This window comes from Lichenostomus cassidix, chromosome Z (genome assembly GCF_008360975.1).
Source record: "Lichenostomus cassidix isolate B80296 chromosome Z, HeHo_3.0, whole genome shotgun sequence".
Lineage (NCBI taxonomy): Eukaryota > Metazoa > Chordata > Aves > Passeriformes > Meliphagidae > Lichenostomus > Lichenostomus cassidix.
Window position 1 is genome coordinate 1,554,637 of NC_139511.1, and position 16,556 is coordinate 1,571,192.

General features: G+C 40.1%; 1 protein-coding gene across 5 annotated transcripts in view; it reads left to right on the forward strand.

Annotated features, from left to right (window-relative positions):
* The window catches only part of XRCC4 (X-ray repair cross complementing 4), a 63,986-nt gene extending 56,033 nt beyond the window's left edge, over window positions 1-7,953 (forward strand). For all 5 annotated transcript variants that reach the window (XM_085042820.1, XM_085042818.1, XM_085042819.1 and 2 more), the window contains 4 exons: window positions 1,039-1,205; window positions 5,583-5,735; window positions 6,138-6,241; window positions 7,049-7,953. In XM_085042820.1, the coding sequence (XP_084898946.1) occupies window positions 1,039-1,205; window positions 5,583-5,735; window positions 6,138-6,241; window positions 7,049-7,083 (459 nt within the window). In that variant the 3' untranslated portion in view covers window positions 7,084-7,953. The remainder of the gene's footprint in view (window positions 1-1,038; window positions 1,206-5,582; window positions 5,736-6,137; window positions 6,242-7,048) is intronic.
* The last annotated feature ends 8,603 nt before the right edge of the window (window positions 7,954-16,556 follow it).

Genomic DNA, 16,556 nt, shown 5'->3' on the forward strand with positions numbered 1-16,556 from the left:
CTGCCCACTCCAGGCCCTTCATTCCTGATTTGCCTTTTTCAAGATAACACATGACCCTCGTCCAGCAGCCTCAAAATCCTTCTTCCACTGCCTCAAACCGTGGTGTTGGATATTTATGTGTCTCCACCCAGCTTTGTGTGGTTAGAGCTCAGCTGGCACTGGTTGGTATGTATGGCTGAGCTATTCTTCCTTTATCATTATAAAAACAACAGTTTTATGTTGTTTCTCCCAGGCCAGGCAAAACAAATCTGCTCAGACCTCTTGCATATCCTGTACAACATCTCCATTGCTGCAGAAAATACAGCAGCTCATTAGAGATGCTTTAATCTCACTGAATGGAGGAGGCTGCCTGTTTAATTGAAGGTCTCCTTTTATGATTAAGGAACTTGCTGTCTGAACCCTGGGGGTGACAGCTTGCTGGCTAGATTTCACATATTAGCTGCATAAATCACAGAATCCCAGAATCCCAGGATATTTGGGATTGGAGGGACCTCTGGAGCTCCCCCAGCCCAAGGGTCCCTGGAGCAGTGACCCAGCAAGGTGTCCAGCTGGGTTGGCATGTCTCCAGACAGGGACACTCCAGCCCTCCCTGGGCAGCTGTTCCAGGGCTCTGCCCCTCCATGGAAAGCTCTTCCTGCTGCTGGGCTGGAATTGCTGTGCTTTATTTTCTGGCCATGGCTGCTCATGCTGTCCCTGGCACCTCTGAACAGTCTGCCCCATGCTCTGCACCCTTGGAGATGTTGGTATGGATGGATGGATCCCCTCAGCCTTCCCTTCTCCAGCCTGCCCAGCCCAGCTCTGTGCTCAGCACACACATGCTCCAGACTCCTCCTCAGCGTTGTGGCCCTCTGGAAATAATTAGCATGTAGATTATTCCACATATTCCTCGATTCTCTGTGTGACAAATTTATTATCTCCCTTTGCACTGTAAGGTATTTCTTATGCTAATTAAATTCATATTCAAGTTTACTGGAGCAAGGCCTTAGTGAAGTTTCTTGTGCAGTTAAATGACTCGAGTATTCTCTCCTTGTGTCCCAGTTCAGACTTGGATCTCTGAAGCTGCAGGAAGTCCCAAGCCCAGCAGAGGTGGTCAAGGAGCTCATTGGTTACTGCCTGGACAGCCTGGGAAAGCTGCAGGCCAAAACTGAGCATCTGCAGAGAGAAAATGAAAGGCTTTTCAGCAACTGGAGCGACGTGGAGAAGAGGTGAGTTCCCAGGTGGATTCACTGGTGACACCTGAGAAACTCAGCAGCTGTGGACAGAAATTTTTATGCACTAGAGGTGTTTTGAGCTCTGTTAACCACAGCCCACATCATTGTGGATCTCCTCCCTTGGCAAAGGTGCAACAGATACTAATAATTTGCAGTTAAAGCTGATTATAGCTTATGACTTAGGAAAAAAAACCCCAAACACCTCTTAGCTGTAGAATTCACTTTCTTTAGGAAGCTTTTTTATTATTTGCTATAATTCTTAAGACTGGCAGTGTAAATTATTTGCATTTCTGAGTGGGGAATAAGTTGCTGTTCCTTTCATCTGTTTCCCTTGTTGAAGCAGCCAGAATTGAAAAATGAGTCCAATATTATAGGAAAAAGTACCATTATTTTGGAAGAGATTTTTGTGCTTGCTTTTGCATTTATGATCTGAATTTTCTGTCATTCTGTAGTGAAATAATCTGTGTTTGTGTCAGTGAGCATAAAACTCTTAGCATAGAATAGCCAGAGATTTATCTCGCTTTTCTGTAGCTTTACCTGAAAAAACACACAATCTAGGGAGATTGATGAAAGAATCCAGCTAATTTGTGTTAATTTACCTTGAAAAAGAGAGCCAACTTTTGGGAGGGATTAGTTTTGTTTCCCTCTCATTAAAATGAGTAACAGTTTCTCCTGACAGTCTCCCTGACAAGCCAAGGGCCTCCCTAAGTAGTGTTTTACTGCTTAACAGTGTAATTGAACAATAGTTTATTGTATAACCCCTGCTCTGTACTGCATTACACGCTGATGTGTAAGAGGCATTAGTGCTTGTATCAATTTCCATGGTGGGGTGGCACTTTTGCAGAGTAACCCCAAAGAAAAGGAGGAAAAACAAAAAAAAAAAAAAAAGAAGAAAAACCAAATCACAGTTGCTTGACAGACTTTGCTCTCAAGAGCAGTGCAGGCTGGCGGGTTTCTTAAGCTGTGTTTATAGTTTGAGTAGATGAAACATGGTTTTTCAAAATAAACACTGAAGGTTTTATGGTCACCAGTCTTTGGCCATGTCTGTTAAGTGCAGACTGAAAAAAATCTAAAAAAAAATTCATTCAAGAAGCATTAAGCTTTTTGGTTTGGCTTTTTGGGGATTTTGGGGGAGGGTTTTTGCTTGTTTTTTCAAAATTTGGTTTGGATAGGTGTTTTTTTTAATTCTCTTTGCCACAGCCCAGTCTGCCCTGCTGCCTCCCTTTGCTGTTTTGGCTCCAAACACTGCGAGTTGCCCCCAGCTGAACAAAGCTGTGCCTGTCTTTGTTCAGGAGGCAGGATTTCAGGATTTACATCCTGCATCACTCACGGTGCCGAGTGGTGAAACACCAAATTTGGAGCACGTGGTGTGGAGAATTTCGCTCCCTCCTCACCCACAGCCAGGACACAGCAGCTCCCTCTGCTCACAGCCTCTCTCCTCAGGACTTCATGACAATTAATACAGAGCCAGCAGGCTTCTGAGAGCTGCTTTTGTGCCATTAATCATGGGGCACAGGGTGGAATAATTCCATCATCCCAGTGCCATCTCCCTGTTCTCATTTCCTTGACCATCACACGGGTTTTGGTGAGCAAGAGGGTGCCTGGGGGTGAGTTAGTGTGAGAGAGTGTGTGTGTGCACACCTTAGGGACAGATGAGTTAAAATATCAGAATAACTGCTGCTCTCTTCATTTCACACAGAAAATTTAAGGCCAATTACTTCAGGACCAGGTTGGACAGGGCTTGGAGCAGCCTGGGACAGTGGAAGGTGTCCCTGCCATGGCTGGGGTGGCACTGGATGGGCTTTGGGCTTCCAATCCAAATTCCAGTTCCAAATTCCAATCTGTGATTCCATGATAATGGAGGCAGTAAATTTTAGGTAATAATAACCTTTAGCAAAATAATCCCTTGAACAAAAGAAATCAAATTTTTGGTTTGGGCATGGACGTGTATTTTGTTATCGGGTGTCTGAAATTTGTGTAGACAAGCCAAATTCAAAATAGCTGCTAATTTATGCGGTGGTCAACTGCAGTCACAGTATATTTAAACCACAAGCAGATTATAAAAATGCAAGCTAGGTACTTTGGGCTTGAAACTGAGTCTTCAGCATTAGCTCATCAACATTCCATACCACTGCCAGTGCTGGGGGAAGGGTGAATCTGAAATGCAGGGGAGCAGTGCCATAAGATCCAGGAATTATTTTGGAGCACACGGAACAGGGATGAATACCAGAGATGCTGAATTCTTTCTTTCATGGTGCTGGAGTGTGAAGGATGCCACTAATAATTAAATAAATGCCATTATGTTTCACAGCTCATGTTCACCTCTGTGGAGCACTTGGGATTGCTCTGTGTTGAGGCAGCTCTTGAAGTCTTGGTTTTTATTATTAATTTCTCAGGTTTTTTTGAAGGCTCTTAACTTGCAAATGCAGCATTATTGTGATACTTTTGTGATGGTCAATGCTTTTACATTGAGTGTTTTGCCAAATTAATGCCATTTCGATGTCTGGAGAATATATTTGGATATAGACAACTTTGAATGACTGGGGGAAAAAAGAGTCAAAAAAAGGTGTTCACGTAAATGAAAACAATCATATGAGATTAACTGATGGCATGCTACTAATTGGTTTTGCCCAGAGGGAAGAGCTAATATTCTAATTCTGTTCTTCAAGATGCTAATTTTTTTCTCCAGAGACTGAAGAAATTGGCCAGTCTTGCAGTAGGTTTCTCTGCTGTACTACTCACAGTCCATGCAGCATCAGCTTTACTTCACTGGAAGTTTCCATTTACGTGGGTTTTCATCAGGGGATGTCTTTGCAGCACTCAAGGGCCTCACTGAAGTTATCTTAAATGGCACTTTTTTGGCCAAGTCAGCCACATTTCTCAATATCTGAGCCAGCCTCAACTGCTCCAACACAAACCAGAGCCTTGGCAAAGGAAAGGCAGAGAGTAACCACTTTTCCTGGTTTATGTGTGGGAGAAGGGATTATTCTGCAGGATTTGATACAGGCAAGATTAGCATATTTTAGACAAAATCCTTTTTTCCCCCCATTTTTATGTATACAGACATAATTAGTATCAAGCATGTCCAGGCTCTTCTGGGCCCTGCATTAGGGTTTATGTTTCTTTGTGAATTGTCTATTTGTTCCCCACTAAACAGTTAACTTCTGTTTTGTAGGTGGAAAGTCTCCTGGTAGTTGATTAGTACCTATGATCTTTCATTTAGGAATTATTGAACTGATCTATATGGTAATGATGTTCTGCTATTTGCATTTAAATTAGATGAATTATTTATCAACTATCAAGCATATCCCTAAAGCACAGTAGACTTAATACTTCATGAGATTTTTTTTTTTGCTATTGTCTTGCTTCTTACATCATATATGGTTTTGATCTCTGAACAAAATAATTAGTATTTATGTAGGAAGTCTGTTGAAATCTCTTACCTTTTAAATTAATATTTTTAAAATCTGTTACATATCTGGATTTAATAGCATAATAAGCCTTCTAAACTTTTTTACAGCTTTGCACAGACTCGTGGAAATAATGTTTATGAATTATGACTATTCACTATGTTTACCATGATCAGTAAGATTATCAAGATGTTTATTTGCTTCTTGTGTACACAAGTAATAAAATGTTTGTGGCTCAACTCAAGGACTGAAAGATTATGAAATATAAGAAGTAAATAGAGAATTACATTTGCCACAAATTTGTTGTGCTCATGTTTGCTTGTATTCCAGTTTTGCTTATGAGACTTTATACACCCATATTCTTAATTTAATACTTCCATTGTGCTTCCTGTTATTGACATGCCCATACCCACAGGTGCATATTAATTTTTTTGTAAACAAAAATAATATTTTACTGAGGATATTAAGAGCTTTTAAACATTTTTATATTTTGGAATTTTTTTCTTCTTCTTCAAATATACTTCACATCAGTGTGTGGTCCAGATTTGAGACCTGTCAAGCTGAATCATATCTGTTTATAATCTCATTATGTGTATCCTGCTAAGGTATGCTCACTGTGGTGATTCAGTATTGGAAATAAAGAATACTCACCTATTTAAATTTTAGTTGTCTCAGATGGAGCTGTGTAAGAACCTACCAAAAAAAAAACCCCAAAAACCAAAAAGGCCTGAAGAGAAAGGTTCACATTTGGAACTTCTTCCTTTTGGTAGCAAAGTTCATTGCACTTTTCTGTGGAAAAAAATGAAAAAAAAGGTTTTTCTGGCCTGTTTCAGACACAAGGTGCTGGACCAGTTTTGCATGGTTTGGAATGGGGATTCCTGTAAGAGGAAGGTTGGACTCATGACAGGATTTTCTTCCAGGAAACAGAAGAATTGGTGTAACAGTTAATTTTGTACTGCAGGCTGGAAAAATGTGTGGAAGCTAAAGAGGAGCTGGAGGCAGACCTTTACAGCCGGTTTGTTTTGGTGCTGAATGAAAAGAAGGCAAAGATAAGAAACTTGCAGAAGTTGTTGAGTGAAGCTAAAGAATCTGCAGTGGATGCCAAACCTGCAAGGTATTTCTCAGTTTCCCTGGGTTTCTTGGTGTGGTACCTGCTGCACGTTGGAGTTTAGTTTAGCTCAGTTTCCATTCCCTTGGCCCTGACAGTGAGTGACAGCTCTGGCTGAGCACTGGGTAATCCAAACCAGTCCTGAAAATCATGGAAGAGGAGGATTCTTTCTGCCATCCCTGCAAGCAGCAGCATATTGCTGTGGCTGCTGCAGCCAAGAAATGAGTGTTTGATAGATCTGCTTTCTGTGTTTGTCCTGTTTTCTGCTGGGCTGCAGTTGATTTTCCAGTCAGAGAATGTCCCTGCCCTTTCCATAGGTGGTAATTTCATGCACATTCTCCCTGAATTATCTAATTCCTTTGGGAAACAAAAATACCTAACTTTCCCCCTTTTTTAATGTTTTTCCAGGGATAGTATAGCTACTACTCAGATGGTTATAAAGAGAGAAAACGACTATGATGCCAGCACTGATGAGGAAAGTGAAAATCTAACACGGGCCTCGTTGCCATCAGGTAAGACAGAAAGCATTGTCTTTGTGTGATATCACAGACAGGCTTTATGTGAATAAACCTTAAGGAAGGCAAAATACTACCTGACAGATTGCTCTGTGACAAGCCAACCAGCAGGCCTCAAAAATACCTCTCCTGAAGCAGAGTACAATACTGGCATTTTCAAATTAGAGAGGGGAGGTTTAAAAGCACGTTGCACGAGTGAAGGCACTGTCATTTCTGGCAAAGTGACAAATTGCACACTTTGCAGAACTAATGACAGTCTAACAGTATCTGAACCGTCAACAATTCCATTTTAAATTCTAGGAATCATGATGTGTGTGCCTTGATTGATAAAGTGTAAAAGGTAGCTCCTGACAGTTTCAATGGTGTTTAAAAAGGGGAAAGAGAGGAGGTTTAACAGCTATAAAAAGAGCTGTGTGCATAAATGGAATGAAAATGTATTTATAGCAGAATCCACTTTAATTTGTCAGAGAGTTTTTGGCCTTGTGAAGATGTTCCTGAAACTTAATCTGACAAATTTTTCCAGGACTAGAGCCTTGTAAAGTGTGTGGGATGCAGTGATGTGCCATGATACGGTACAAGATACTTAACTGTGATTCAGAATTTTGGCATATTTGTGATAAACTGGTGGGAATACACAGGGCAAATGCTATCGAAGTTTCAAAACTGCATTGATAATTATTATATGGTTACATATGTGGATATGTATATATGAAAATAAATATATATACATATGTATAAACATTCCTTCAGGTCTGCAGAGTTTGCTGTGGCCTCTCTCACTGTAGCTTTTTATTTCCACCATAGGTAAAAGTAATCCAGACAACACTGTGCTCCTGTAAAACAGCAATTTTCTGTGCAAACTGGGAACCAGAAGTGTTCAGGACTCTGTTGCAAGTGGCAAAGAGCTTTGTCACTCATGTGGACCTATTTGCTGAGAAATTTCTGGCCTTATATGAAGTAGGCAGAGCTTCAGATGAGTGGAGGAAATTGTGGTCATGGAAAGAAATAATTTAATGTTGCCCTGTGCTCTCCAGAAATCTTTGCTTTCAGGTGGCAACTGGTCAGTTCAGATAACACAATGAGAAATACTTCATTTTGTGAAAAGGCAAGGAACAGTGGAAGGTGTGGAGTCTTCTTTTAAATTCAGTGGGGCTTAACTAGATCAGTGTATTTAATAATGCAAATAACACCCACTGCCCTGCTCAGGCAATCATGAGGATCATGACTGGACTGATCAGTGCTACAGGAAAATACAGCCACTCTGTTTTTATTTGAGTTGCAAACAAAAAAAGTACACTTTCTTTTGCCTTTGAGGGACGCAGTCCTCAGGGTTTTGGTTGTGACTGAAGAGTTCAGCTGCAAAATTTGCAGATAAATGAACACTGTTAACTCAATCCTTTGAGTTTTCAGAATTTTTTTCATTTTTTTATTAATTTCAAGGCAGTGGCACTGCTGAGCCCTTGCAATAAGTATGCCTTAGGTCAGTTGGTTCTCTTCCTGTGTGCACAGATTTCTCTTTCAATGAACAATAGGAAAGCACAGGTAGGTGCTGAATATCTGAAGCCTGGAATTTTCACTCTCGAGAAGAGGCTGACCACGTCTTTGTGGAGAAAATAGTGATTCAGGGATGAATGGAATGAGTGGATAATGAAGCTCAAGGACTGTAAGACATAAAAGATAATACAGATAATGTTTTGGGTTTTTTTCTATCTGTCTTAGTTTTTCTGTCTCTTAGTCCATCATTATATTACTTTTCCTTTCGGACTTGAAATGTCATTGCAGGAGTCAGTGAGAATTAGATCATTGAGGTCATTTTAGTAGATACTGGTGAAACCCACACTCAAGAGAAAAGATCATAATTGAAAAGCTTCTTTGAAGGAAAGTGAAGGCAGGTGTGTGTATGCACACAAAACATATTTGCACATGTGCATGTCCAAATAATTCACTATTAATTGAAAGAGCAGCAGTGCTCAGCAGGTGATTTGGTTTGTGTTGGGAGGGGGAAATTTGGGGTGATTCCATCACAACATAATTGTGTTATAGAAACTCATGGGGATATGACAGGAAAGCTGGGAGATCCAGACATTGCAAAGTTAGCAAAAAAATCAGGATTTGTGAACTTCAGAAGTTAAAAGTTTGTCCAAAGGTTTTTTTAGCCACCAATAATTGTTCCTCTCCCTGAATTTTTGGGGCACTGAGGGTATTCCAGTGGATTTGGAATAAAAACCTGCTGATGTTTATTAAAAGAAAATTGAGAGACACATTTGGTTATCAGTTTGGTGTTGATGCCATGCAAATATTGTAACAAGACCCAAAGAAGAAAAATATTAATAAAATGAGTAAGAATGATTGAGTGCAATCTTTTTAAAGGGGCAGAAACTGGAACCTAAAAGTTTACCTGGAATTTCTTTCTTTTTTTTTTTTTTTTTTGCATTTCCAGTACTATTTGTAGGTATGATTTATGGTTTGCTTTTTGACAGCAGTTTCTGCATCACAGTTTAAATCCAAGATCAACTGAAATGGGGTAGTTTTTGTCTTGCCTACACACTGCTCTAGTTAATGCTTCATATTGTAAAAGAACAAATTAAAATTGAATTAGTTAATATTTTAAAGCAGCCAGAAAAACAGCTGACGAGAACTCCACCTTTTAGAAATAGTGCAACATTTAGAAATAACAATAAAATGATAAATAATACTGTATGTGTATACAAGAGGTTTGCCCATCATGCCATGAGCATGGGGAAAATTTATTTGAAATGTTGTTTAGGACTGTGAGTGTGAGTTTGAGAGCTCAAGCTTTCACTGCAGATTAATAAATTCTGAAGCAGCTGCTGCAGATGACGTGTCAGGTCCTTGAAATGCCTGTGAGCTCCTCCTTGAGAGAGGAAGGAGGAGATGAAGGAAATCCTCCTCCTGTTAAGCAGCTCTTCATGGATGGGTGTCAGGAATGTTTCCTGGGAGCAGGACGAGGTTGGTTTTGGTTTGTCTTGAGGTTTTGCTCCAGCGTGGTGAGATTCTGTCTGAGTCACCAAAGCCAGGTGTAGTTGTTGTTTTCTCTCCTGGTGCTTCAACAGAGTTTCACCATCTGGAGCAGACATGGAAATGTCACAGAGAGGTGTGGAGTGTGATAGGGCTCTTCATGTGCTGCTGCCAACTGGACCCAGTTTTTCTTTAAAGGGAAAAAAACAAACCACAAACCCCAGAAACTGCCAGACTCAGTTTCTCTTAGCCCACCAGAGCCACTGGGTGACTCAGCATGATGCCACCACGTGGATTCAAGGTGTTTCTGTCATTTTAGGATGCAGAAACACTTTGGTTAAGGACAGCCCAGCTGTTACTGATTCCTCTGTGCTGAATTTTGCTGGTTTTGTTTACTCCAGACTGAGCCCTTCCTCCTAGGGATCCTGAATATCAGGGATCCTGACAATATCAGACCAATAAAACATCATGGTTGGCAATCATGTCTTTGTCCTGCAAATCAGACCTTCTGTTAACTGAAAAGTGCTTTAGTGGTCCACATGTCAGGAGGCTTTTAAACCACGAGTGAGGATGGGATAAATGTTCCCTGTCTCTGCTGCCTTCCCAGGAGCTGCAAAGGTAGATGGAGAGTAATAGTCTGCTTTTCACAGTGCTTGGAAAGTGACCAGGAAAGGGAATGTTATTCCTCCTCCCAGGTATATGACAAAGCTGCAGGGAAGGATTTAATTACTGCAATCTGTAGTAGATGTGAAGGATAACATAGCAGGTGGGATGTAAGCAATGGAAGAAATTACTGCATGATTTATTATTGTTATTTTCAGTTATAAATGCTATTACATGTGTCTGCCTCTGGACAAAACAAGGCTGCTGTGCACCAATTTACAGTCAGCTTGCATCCTCTCTATTTTATTTTCTATCATCCCTAAATTCTTTAGTTGTATTTCACATTATAATTGGTAGAAGTTGCCTCTCCTTAGGGTGAGGAAGGATGTTGTGATCTGCCCTGCTGGATCAAATAAAATTTTATCATCTGCGTTTCTTGCCGAGGTGTGTGGAAATATTCCATATTTCCCAAGACATTCAGTGCTCACACTTTTCTGCATGTTTGATGACGAGGACAGGTTCAGAACTGGTTGTAATAAACTCTCTGCAGAGCCCACAGTAAATAAGAGCAAGCACTTTGCCATCTCCCACTGCCTCAGGATGCAAATGTTCTCACCCCCTCCATTCCAGCTCCTGCCTTGGGGATTGCATGTTGTGCCCTCAGGAGCCTGTGGCCCTTTAAATTTAATTAGCTCTCCTGTGTAGTCCAATCCACCAATGGCTTGATGCTGCTGGTTAATAAGCTTTGATCAAAGTTAATAATAATAAAAAAAGCCTGTTGTAACAGCACCCGGCTCTGCTGCGCAGTTAAAGTTCCATCTGTGAAGGCTTCTCTTTAAAAGTCTGTTTTTAAGGAGTTTTAGTACTTAACCGTTTTAATTCACCTCAGGCTTAATTTTTTTTTTTTGGTCAATCTGTAATTGAAAATGGTTCATCCCAAGGAATAATCTCATCTCCCTTTCCCTTAAAGCTGTAAATACAGTTCTTTTCTTCCTCCTGAAACTTGATACTGATTTTTTTCTCCCCACAACCTGATAGTTTTATGCCTCTAAAATACTTGTGGTTGCCAAACTGGTTTCCCTCTGTGTAATACCAGGTGCCATGGTGAAAATACATTTACAGTATGTAAAAGTAAAGTATCAATATGTTCCATGCCCCTTTAAAAATCCTGTTGTGAGCATTGCACAAAGAGGGATTTAAAAGGTATTACTTTGACTTTTTACTACAAAAATCATCAAAACTGCTTATACCTCTGCATACACCTTCTTATTGTTTGTACTTCAGCATATAAAGTGATGCAGTTGCATGTGGTTACCTCTAAATGAGTCATTATTCAGTGAAATTATATAAGTGAGAGTCAGATTTATGCTTTGCTAAGACTGTTGAAAATTCGATGATTGATCAAAAAATTAGAGTAGCTCATGATCACACTGCAGGGTTAGGTGCAACAACATTAAGTAATATAAAATTTAAAAATGTTTGTTGTTATATTGTCCACATACTACTAAATGTTACACATGAAAAAACTATATTTTCTGGTGAGTTGTAAATCTTTTCAAGTGTAATTTAATTTCTACATAAATCACCAGATTAACTATCTTGATCATATTTAAGGTAAATCATAAGACCCTTCCTTTAGAATCATTTTCAGACCAAGCTGGTAATTGCAAGCTTGATGCACACCCATGAATGCTGTGCTGGGTTTTGTTCCTCCACTGAGAAGCAGAGGTAATTTAAACAGTTCAGCAATGTGCATTCTGAACAGAGGTGCAATTCTTTCATTTTTGGAGGGTGGAGGCTTCTTAATCTATTCATGGGAACGAGAAAAAATAACATCAATTTCCAGTTCTTAAATAAATAAATTAAGATTAAATCCATTAATAAAGCAATACCTTCATAAATATTATCTCCCTCCATGAATAAACAGGTTTCCCAACCCTATTTTGACCCTATTTGAGGGAATTTAACTCCCCAGTTGTGAAAGTGCAACATCAGTGGTGCTGGAGCTGTGCCTCAGCAGCCCTGCTCTGCGTTCTCCTCCCATCCAGGCTGAAAAGTCACTGCTTATCAGGTGAGCAGGAAACTCCTGCCAGGGGCAATTCCCATTCCAGAGCTTGTGTTTGTCCTTGGGCATTTAATCCACATTCCAGTGTTTGTTTAGCACCCAGGATAATCATCCTTTTGGGATCTGTTGCAATTAAGAGACCTGGCAGGGATTATTTTTCTTACATCAATTCTTCAGTACTTGTGTTATGGACCGTAGGAATGACTGAATTCGAAGCACAATGAAATGCAAGTCTCACAATTGTCACACCATTTCATTTTGGACTTTATCCTCCCACTGTCCCAGGCTGCTCCAAGCCCCAGTGTCCAACCTGGCCTGGAACACTTGCAGGGATCCAGGGGCAGCCACAGCTTCTCTGTCACCCTGTGCCAGGGCCTGCCCACCCTCACAGGGAACAATTCCCTCCCAATATTCCATATATTCCTGCTCTCTGGCAGTTGTACTTCAGAGGGGAAGAAATAACATAAAAGATGTTTAGGTATATTTCATGGTATACTGAAAACAAGATCATCCACATGCAAATAACACAGTGTATTTGCATTCCCTTCCCTCTTGAAAATATGTCTGTACTTCAGAAGAGTTGACATTTGGTTTGGCACTGTTGGCTTTTGGAGAAGGAGCCTTTCATTAAAGAGAAGTATTGGTTCTGGGGGAAGAAAGGTTCCTAGAAGGGTAGTGATCCTGAACAGAGGGGTAAAAGCCCTTATTTTCAGCTGAGGAAAGGGCTGCCTATCAGTGCCAACCCTCAAAGCCACAATCCTGAGCTTCTGGCAGACCAGGGAGCAGCACAATCAAGCAAAGTTTGCCGAAACCTGTGGCAGTTCCACGTTTTATAACAGCTCTTGTGATGCTGAGTGGAGTATTTTGTAGGCTGCCTTGCTAAACTCCACATTTCCTGCATGTTTTGTGCAGGCTGATGGGCTGTCAGGCAATTCCCAGTGCTGCTCCACACTCCAGTTTATTATTTATTTTAGAGTGGCTCTCCCTGCAAGGGCATTTGCTGTGGCCACCTGTGCAACACTGGCTGCGGTAATTATCTTAATTACTTCCCAGCTGTATTACAGTGTCTCATCCCAGCAAACAGCCTATCTTGATTTAAAGCTGGGTTGCTAAGATTACACTGAGCCCTGTGGTTGTTCCCTTGATTTATTACTTTTCCAGGTTAAAGCATGCATCCTTGTTTTTGACTGAGTTTTCTCAGACAAGCCTCGCCCTGTGGGTCTGGTGGTCTTTGCTGGATTTCAGAGTTGGTTTTTCTGTTTGGCTTTGCTTCCTGTGGCCCTTTTTTTGTGTCTTCAAGCCCAGTGAATTCTTGATGGCAAACAGATTTTTATACCTCAGGAAATGTCAAAATCATCACTCTATCTAAAGTAAGAAGAGAAAAACGGTTTCTTTTTAATCCTTTAAAACACCTTTGATTAAGAAGGAAATCTCTTTGCTCCATCTAAAAGTCATGAATGTAATACTCCCAACAAACTTTTTTTTTCTTTTCCTTCTCTTCCCTCTTCCCTCTTTCTTTTTGTTATTTATGTCCATCCCAAGTAAAAGGTACAGTCATAAAGTCACCTTCCAATGTTTCCTTTAGCATTTATTCTCTAAGTGGCTCATAGATCAATCTAAAAGACACTTGAGGGTGAGGTGATAAAACTGTACTAGGAAAACTTGCTCCCCTAAATGATAGCACTAAGTGATACACAAATTCCACATAAATAACTTGGTACATTGCCAGACTTCCTGGAAAGCAGGAGGTTTTTTTGTCAGTCGTTGTACTGGAAAGCTGAGAAGTTCTTTTTCATCTTTAGGATGAAAGGCTCTTCTCAAGAACTCTTTTCCTCAATATCCATAAGGCTGCATACGTCAGAGACATGAGTTTCATGCACAGTATTAGAAATCAGTGAAACTTAGAAGGGAAGAAATGGCTTTAAAATAATCCAGAGACAGTAGGCAAATGACATCTGTAGTTCTTACTCCAGATTTTGTCGTGCATTTTGCTGTGTTCTGCTTGGTGGTGAAGGTTAAGCTGAGCTTGCTGATTTATGTGCAGCAGGCCAGGTGATCTCATAAAGGAGCTCTCAGTTACACACCCTCTGCTCAGGCAGATCAATCATGAAGTTACACACTCTGAAGGACAGCTTTCCCCTGTGTGATCTGATAGAGGGGAGATGTTTTCAAAACTGGAGCTGTCAGCAGCATTTTATTAGTTTGTTTATTACTTACTGTATAAATCAAAAGTAACTAAAGATAAAATGCCAAATCAAAAGTGTCATAAACTCTGACTTCTGCTTTTTTTACTTGGGTGGAGACCAAAACTCAACATACCTGAAACAGAGAGTGTGTATTTCCTCATACATGCAAATACTTCATTTATTTACATCTTTTGATACCTGATTAATTTTATTGTGTTAGGACACACACAACATGAGACCTCATTAACCCTCTGGAGAAACCAAAATTCATGAGGTTCAAAGCTTTACATTCATATTTAGGAAAACAAGTGCAAAATCCACTGTGGGCATCCTGAGTAGGACCCTCCTCTCTTAGAAATGGAAGATCTAGCTTTTGTTTAAAAAAGGTAGATTGAAATAAAAATATGCTCACAGATGGATTAATCTTCCTGCAGTTTTCATCTCCATTTCACAAGTCTTTGCATAGTGACAGCTTTGCTCCTGTTCCTGTGAGTTAATAGGTGTGATTGTGATCACCTGGGACCAATCACACTGGAATCACTGGGGCCTCTTTTATATTCTCCCCAAATTTAAACCCAGTAATTCACTTTTCCTGAGAAGGTGTCCCTGTAGTCAAGCTGCAAACCTTTTCTTTCCTTATAGCTTATGAAAATGTCATTAATATCTCATTTATAGCTCATTACCAATTCTGTCAGTGTGTAAAAAGACACAATATCACTCTCCATGAAAACAGAAATTTGGATGCTCTGTGAACTACTCAGAACTTACTGTTCTAGAAATTTGGATATCTAAATATAATTTAAAATGGGTGACTATTTTTAATTGTCTTTTTTTTAAGGAATGTGGAGTAAAATATAGACTTTGTTGTGTAGATACCAATTATGTCCAATCTCAGCATAATTAAAATTAAAAAAATACATTAACATTCATTTGTATGTATCAGTATTTTGGAATAGATTAAAAATATAATAAAAAAACAAAATTGGCATTTATTCCATAATACTTTTTCTTAGCCTCTCTTTGCCAAGTAACTGTCTCAATCATTTGAAATCCACAATCAATATAAATTAGTCTTCAGTGTTGATGTCCATGGCAAAAGATCAGTTTACTATGCTTGTTTCAAATGACTCTCATTTCACTGCCAGGCCATTCCTTTGTTTAGTTTGAGAGTTTGTTTTTTATTTATAAAGACATTAAACTTCCTTGGCACAAAAGGGAATAAGCTGAGCTGCTTACCTCTTTGGTAACTGTGCTGATAGCTAAAAATCTCAGCTTTCAATAGTGACCAAAGCAATTCCATGATTTAAATGACTAATCCATCAATAGCTTGGAAGATTATTGGATGTAATGAGTTCAAGCAAGACCAAAAGTCTTTATTTTTGTCTCCGTAATGAACCTATTTGTTTCAATTGGAGAAATAAATGCAATTGTAGAACACCTTTGAGCAGAGCTGTGGCTCAGCTCTGCTCCAGCACCTGATATTTGGATCTTGCAGGTGTGCTTACCTGGCTGCAATATTGTTCCTGCTTACACAGCCCCTGGATTTCCCTCTGCTGATCCTGCAACTGTCTCCAATTCCACACAGGAAAAGCAGGGCTTGTTTGGGATTAGCCATACTGTGAGCTGTTGTCCCAGTCGGGAAAAAAACAGCTCTTTAATCTATAGCCAGGTGTTGGATTCTCACAAGGATACTCATTACCTGGGCTCCTGGGAGAGGAGGGTCAGGTCAGGAGTATCTGATTGCCAGCAATTTCCTCAAGACCTTCCCTGGTTAACCTGTCTGTAATCCCCAGGGGTTCTTTCAGGGGCTGATGTTGGCATTCTGGCATTTGAATTTCATCCCACCATCTCCACGGGATGGGAATCTCCAGCTCACCTGCTGAAAAAAAAAAATTAAAAAAACTACAACAAAATTTTAAAAAAGAAAAAACTAACAAAAAATTTAAATACAAAATGGACCTGTTGTGTACCCCCTGCTTGATTGTTTACTTCATTAACACCTCAACAAATATTAACTTCCCTGGTTAGGCATGAAATCTGGTCTGCTTTAGGAACAGTATCATTAACTAAATGGCTCACTGGTAGCTCATTGCTCCTGCAGGAGCATCACAATGTTTTGGGTGCAATCTTTGAATTCTAGCAAGACTTTGAGCATTTTGATGAAGGTGAAATGTTCTTGTTTTGTAGGTTTTGGGTTTGGTTTTGTTTGCTTTGTTCAAGAGGTGAGGAGAAGAAAGCAAAGAACAGTCACTTCCATGAAATTGCCCTGTGGCTCAGGGGACAGGGAAGGAATATGTGACAAGATTTGGGACACATCTGTGAGAAGTGAGACAGTGCCTTCTTGCATCATTGATCAGTGTGTGAGTGAGGGGAATGAGAATAAAATCAAAATGTGTGTCTTTGTGTTGGAGACATCTTTACCTGACAGAGCCCCTAACAGCTACATGGGGTGCAGTAAGAGCTCCACAGGCAACCCTGG